The 7,282-nt window shown below is 29.8% G+C and overlaps 1 protein-coding gene across 1 annotated transcript; it reads left to right on the top strand.

Moving 5' to 3' along the window:
• The first annotated feature begins 4,391 nt into the window (after nt 1–4,391).
• Nucleotides 4,392–5,817, top strand: LOC112777386 (uncharacterized). The gene has a single exon (XM_025821740.3). The coding sequence runs from the start codon at nt 4,717–4,719 to the stop codon at nt 5,623–5,625; it is 909 nt and encodes a 302-aa protein (XP_025677525.1). The 5' UTR covers nt 4,392–4,716; the 3' UTR covers nt 5,626–5,817.
• The last annotated feature ends 1,465 nt before the right edge of the window (nt 5,818–7,282 follow it).

Below are 7,282 nucleotides of genomic sequence, written 5' to 3'. Positions count from 1 at the left end.
TTGTTCTTATTATGTAACTGTTTTTTTTATTTCAGGTTCGTTTGCATTATGAAGTTTAGCTATTTTGTTGGAGAAGACACCATAACTTTGCTATCAGTTTAATGACAATTTATTTTTATTTTCAGTTGTGTTGACTGTTGAACTATTAAACTTCTTTAATTGTCGTATTTAAATTCTGTTGTCGTTATATTTCATTAGATCAAGACAGTATCTGGTAACTATAGATACTAGTTTATGTTTTTTAAGTTTTTCTAGAATTAATAGATATAGGAAGGTAGAAGATGAAGTTGTAGACGAATATAGGTAATGTCATTAGATAATGAGTAGTAATTGAGGGTGGTTTATAACCAGCAGAAAATTTAGGAGATAAGCACTTTTATTAAAATTTGACCAATAAATAATTAATAAAAAAATGAATAATTTTATACTATAATCTCACACTATTAAAAATATTAATGATAATTAATTAATTACTACAAATTACAACACCTGCCGGGCCTAGCACTCCTCTTATAATTAATATGAATTTGTATAAAAGTAGTATTTAAACGGATTATGGGTGTGGGCCATGTGACCAAGTTCCAAAAAGAGAAATCACTCATCAATATTTTTTTCAAAAAAATAAACCAATAAGTAAGATGTTGGTCTAACTTAATCATATTATACCGATTTATAATTACATTTAATATTGAGTTAAATATAATATGATTAACATGTTATGTAAGGGAATAATCTGAACCATACATAAAAAATATTTTTATATTGTCTTTTAAAAATCAAATTATTCTTTTTCCACTAAAAATATTTGTCTATGTCTATATAGACTTAATGTTTCAATTTCCACTAATTCATAGTCTACTCATTAATTTATTATTTAGGATAAAGGCATGATCCTACATTTTCTAAACTTTTGCACAATTATTGAAAAGCAAAAAACTTACTTCACCGTAAGAACATAGAAACCACCCAAGAATCCAATCTAACATTGCAAAACCCTTTATAAAATACACTAGATTGAAACATCTATCTTTTCACTCTACCTTTGGTACAATATTTTTATAATTCTGGTATATTTATTTAGCCTACTCTGCAGCTCCATGTCACCAAAATTAGCTTCATCTTTTACAACAACATGCTCGAAATTGATGTAAAAAATCATGTTAATCCATATAAGAACTTGGAACGAAATAGCTTTTCTTGTTCACTACACAAAAACTCACCTAGGCAATGAACATCTAACAATTTTGGCCCTTGAAGTTGAAGAATACCATTGATCCCCACCGAAAAAGATGCTTTTTTTTGGTTGACAGACTAAAAAATTAAGAATTGCATCAATAATTACTAAATCAAATCCTTTAAAAAAAAAAAAAAACATATATCAGCTTCCGAAAAATTTTATAATTTATTGATTAGTCTTTTAGTTTATCAACATTTTAGGGAAAAAGACAGATAGGTCCATGACTTTTTAAATTTTTGACAAATACATCTCTAACAAAATTTAAATACAAAAAAGTCACTGATTTTAACAAACGGAGGACAATTTAGTCTTTTCGTCTATTTGCCTCTCATACACCAAATGGAACTGGCTGACGTGGCTGAAACGGTGTCCAGATATCCATTACGGTGCCACGCTGGAAGGAGAATAAAGTTCGAAGGACAAATAAGTCCTTGACGTCATTTTACAAATAAAGTTTGAAGGACAAATAGGTCCTTGAGAATTTAGTTCATTATGCTTCTATATGTATCATATATTACTATCTAATTGAAATATACCTATATTATGTATCATATATTACTATCTAATTTAATAATCAAATGTGTGACATGACACTCTTATTAAAATTGAGAGAAAATATTTTTTTTTTTCAAAATTAATAAACTCCTTTCCTAAATTCTCTCATTTACCTCTCTCCATTTTTCTATTTCTCTCTACTATTTTTACTCTATATATAATTACAATTAAAATATTTTAAATATAAAAGTATACACATTAAATTATTTTAAATTTTAGATAACGAATATTAAAATTAATTATTAATAAAAAATTAGACTTTTTCATATAAAAATAATAACTAAAAATCTTATTATTTAATTTTTTATCTGCAGATATCTTGGTCTTCTTGGCCAGAGACTTTTGTCAATTTACGACTTTTTTTGTAAAAGTAATTTGATTTTGTAAATCTTTTGTGCCATGCATAGTTTATACTGTTAGAACAAAGTGAACTATAATTTTAAAAAAATTTATTCTCGTAATGTTATTATGGATAAAAATACTAGTTCTAATATAATACACAAATGCACTAATACTAACTTAATACATGAATGATACACAAATGAACTAATGCTAATTTGATGCATAAATGAACTTATGCTAACTAATGCCACTGGTATGATGAAAACTGAACTAATGCAATTTAACAAATTCTAATATAATACACAAATGCACTAAAAATTGAACTAATGCAATTTAAGAAGAAAAAAAAGTAGAAACAGAACAAGCCCAATTTCTATAATTTTAATACAAATAATTTAAATTACAGAATACAACAAGTTAACTAGATTTCAAAATACAAGCATAATTTTATAAACTAAATTCTCATAATAGAAGCATAATAGAAGTATAATGAATTAAATTCTCAAGGACCTATTTGTCCTTCGAACTTTATTTGCAAAATGACGTCAAGGACTTATTTGTCCTTCGAACTTTATTCCCCTTTCAGCGTGGCACCGTAACGGACATCTGGACACCGTTTTAGCCACATCAGCCAGTTCTGTTTGGTGTATATCTGCAAATAGACGAAAGGACTAAATTGTCCTTCGTTTGTTAAAGTCAGAGACTTTTTTGTATTTAAATTTTCTCAAAAATATATTTGTCAAAAATTTAAAAAGTCATGGACATATCTATCTTTTTTCCAACATTTTAAGAGTAAAAGAACCATTAAATTTTGGAAGATTTCGTTTTTAAACTAATTAATCATTAAAAAATATTAATTGGATTTTCTACTATAATAGGTGTTCTATTGCTATTAGTAAGCATAGAAATAATTTAGTTTTAAGTAATAAAATATTTATTATTTTTTAAATTTTTATATAACTTTATTAACTATTCTTTATTTATAATAAATCTTATTAAAATCAATAAAATTTTATTCCAAAATTATTTATATGACGATTTTTTTTATAAATAAATATGTTACCGTAAGTAACTATACATATAAATAGTGCACTATTATGAGTAATAGTATGTATTGTGTATCTCTATAAATGCGAAGAGAACTTAAAAATATGTTTTGAATTTGATGGATAGAATTTAACTTTGATGTACTATTAATATAGAGTAATTTTATACGTGTATCTAATTATATAATGCTTTATTATAAAAAATAATTATGTTTTTCATTGATTATGTAAATAATCATCTAAAAAATTAAAACAAATATGATTACACGACTGTATATAGAACGCTTTATTGTATATCAAAATTAAACTCTATATAATATTTTAAATATAACATGGGAAAAGGATAAAAACACGTTTTTTTTATATATACAAATTTAACAATCATATGTATCATTTATAGGGATGACAAAATTCTCCAAAACGTGAAAATTCTACAGAAACTGCCCCAAATAGACCCAAAGACAAAAAGTTTTTTTCGCAAGGATAGCACCCCATCTTCGCTAATTTTTAAATTATTAAATTTATTTAATATATATTTATTGAAAAATCTGATCCTAATTTAAATTTTTTTTTTTATTAATAATAACATTGTGTTGTCTCACATTTTTCGTCTCTTCTCTCCATAATTATGATGTGTTATTTTATATTTTTGAATTTATAATCTTTAAACAATATTCTATTTGTATGTTGTAATAATATTTTGTAATTTTTTTTTATTTTTTATTAGAATCTTCGTATAATTTATTAATAAACCGACGAGTTCAGCAGTTTTTGGGCAATTTTGTAAATAATAGTTTAAAAAAGAGGATTGGACCGTTTTTAACTCTAGTTTTTGGTAGAACCAGTTCGATCGACTGGTCCAGTTTAATTTTCAGAACATTGCTAAAAACAAATCCAAAAACAGAAACGGAGAATAGAGACATCGCCGCCCCCACCCCGCCCCGTTCCGTTGCCATCTTCATTTAATCCAACATTAAACAGAAATGACAAAACACAACCTTCCATGGTTACGAAACGGCAACCCTGTATGACTGTATCCCTCAAAACGACCCTCTCTCTCTCCATTTTGCCTTATCCCAATTTTCCCAACTATACATTGAGTCATCGTCCTAATCTAACCCACGTGCCGCACTCGTGCAAGCCCACCCTCCCACTCACTAACACATGGTTACATCACACTCCTACACGTACTCACATAACCCATGACACGACCCGAACAAAAAGCTCAGTTTGGATATGCCAAAGCATCTTTATATAACACCATCATGGCATCATTTTTCACACATTCGGATCCTACCCGCATATCCCTTTTATTTAACCCAACCCCGTCAAACCCCGAAACAATACCCAACACTTGCACATTCAACTTCATTTTAAGAAACTTTATATAGTTTCCGCTCGAATATTCTCGAGAAAATTCCAATAATTCCACCATCTTTATAAGCAATTTGGAACACTCCTGACTCTTCCGAAGAAAAAAAAAAAAAAAAAAAGCAAGCTGGTTTTTAAAGATTTTATTCATTTTAATTTTTAGATATGGTGTTTGTAAGGAGAAAACGAGTCACTGACCCGTTCGACGACGAAGCCAAAGCTCGCCTTGTTGGCGGCGATCACCGGAAATTGAGCTACGACAGCAGCGGGAGCGAACATTCCGGCACCGGCGATGGCGACGAGAACTCTCCGTGTCTCTCCGAGCTCGTGCATAATTTCCTGGAGGACAACGGAAACGAGGATGAGTCAGTAGGTGACGAGTTCGACTCGGAGCGAGTCGACTCAGTCTCCGAATGCATGGACTCGGTGGTGGAAGCGCTCATGTTAACCGCAACGAACAATGTGAGCGATCCTTACAGAGCGTTGCTCCACGCACACGTTCTTGAAGCCACTGAGAGGTTCGCGTTTATGAGGGAGCAAAACGCATCGTCGTTTCGACGAAGCGTGTTGTCGTTTTTGCGTGAGAGAGGGCACAATGCAGCGATATGCAAGACAAGGTGGGATTCTTCCTCCGGAGTGGTCACAGCGGGGAACTACGAGTTCATCGACGTGGTGCAATCTGGACCGTCCACGTGGCGGCAGAACAGGTACTTCGTGGATCTCGATTTCGCCGTTCAGTTTGAGATCGCAAGGGCTAGTAATAGTTACTCTGAAGTTCTGAGCAATGTTCCCAGAATATTCGTTGGGACAGCAGAAGAGCTGAAACGCACCGTTTTGGCGTTGTGCGAAGCTGCGAAACGGTGTTTCAGGAGCAAGGGGCTCTCGGTGCCACCTTGGAGAAAGAACCGGTTCATGCAGGAAAAGTGGTTCGGTCCGTATAGAAGGACGACGAATCCGGTTCATGGAAACCCGGTTCCCGCGGTTGTTGATGGAGTGACCGGTGCTAAATGCAGGTTCGTTGGATTCAACGACGCCGTTTTGGAAGCCAGACGCGGCGGTGTTTTTGTCGATTGATCACAATTTTGTTATTAATATTATTTTTCTTTTTTTTTTTCGGATGATCAGATTTGGCATTATCGCGCTGTTAGATCGACTCTGTAAATCAGGCTTTTTCTTTTTTATTTTCCTTTTTTTTCCCCTCAATGATCTGCAAAGTCTTTGAGCCTTGTTTCATATATTAATAAAATGAAATAAGATTTTGATTCATTCGGTTCTCTTACATGCTAAATTGTCTTCTACAGTCTATTAAATGAGATCATGGTTTCTGAAGTTTTATTTGCGAATCAATTTTGTTTTTTTTTCAGTTTATTAGTTTAGTTTTAATAAGATAATTATAATTTATACAAATTGATTAAGTGATTTTTAGGTGTATAAGTTGTAGTTCTAATTATCAAAAGGTTATTCGTAGAAAAATTCAATCTTCTCGGATTTGGAGTGATTAACAATATTGTCTTTTCACAAAAAATAACACTATTAGATAAGATGAATATTTACATGATAGTAGAAAATTATTAATTAATTTTTAATTAATAATTTACGCGTAAGTTCTTTTGGTGACTCTATTTTTGTTGACTATTATTATTAGGTAATGAATTATAAGTATAAAATATAATGATTCTGATCTTAAGAGTAACACCATTAATTCATGCCAAAAAAAAAAAAAAAAAGAAACTATTGAAAATGGTTGGTGAGAGTGGAGTATATTATTGGGGGTGAATGGCATATGCGGCAAATAAACAGCGTGCAGTCTCTTTGTCTGTGAGGAATTGCAGGTAACCCATGTTGGACTCGGAGAAACATGCAACTTTTGGATTTTTCTGATTTTGAAACTCGACACCGTTCATTTTGGACGGACAAAAGCGTGGGACCATTTGAGTCAATTGTGATTGGGATTGGATTTGGAATAACAGAGTTCTGATCAATTTAGGAATGTATACGGGTCGTATTTCACTATCATAAATTCAAGATTTAAAATAATCAAAAAATAAATTGGTCTAGTAGTTAGTTTATTAGTCTATTTAAATAAGTGTCAGATATTTAAATTTCGTATTGTATATGTAATAACTTATTAGTCAACCATAAATTCGACAAATTAATTCTTATCTTATCAAACTAAGAAAAATTGTAAAAAATAAAAAAAAATATAAAATTTAATTATTTTATTAGTCTCTATAATTTTATTAAATTTTTAAAAATTTATCTATCATATATTTTAAAACCAAGATTACAAAATAAATTTAAAAATAATTAAAATACTTTATTACTTTACTAGTATTATCACTTTAAAAATTTTTTTACTTACTAATCAACGAGTAATATTTGACTATTCATTTATTTGGTTTTGGACTTTTGGCGTCTCAACTTTTGTTTTTCTCCTGTTAAATATTTTTTTGTGTGCTATTCCAACATTTAAAAGTTTGTATGTGAATACAATATGGCAATATGCTCAACAAGGGGATAAGAATTTTAAAACATGACTCATTACTATTATTTTTGAAATATGTATAAATACTAGAAATTAGTTATTATATATTTATAATATTTATATTTATTCAATATTTTTTTAACAACATAATTAAATTAATCATCAAATAATCAAATTTATTTTTATAAAAAAACAAATAATATTTTATAATAAAATAATTAATTTTTTATTGAACACTAAAAAAGT

The sequence above is a fragment of the Arachis hypogaea genome, chromosome 19 (genome assembly GCF_003086295.3).
Source record: "Arachis hypogaea cultivar Tifrunner chromosome 19, arahy.Tifrunner.gnm2.J5K5, whole genome shotgun sequence".
Lineage (NCBI taxonomy): Eukaryota > Viridiplantae > Streptophyta > Magnoliopsida > Fabales > Fabaceae > Arachis > Arachis hypogaea.
Note: the sequence above shows the minus strand (reverse complement) of the source record. Positions and strands in the feature narration are given on the sequence as shown.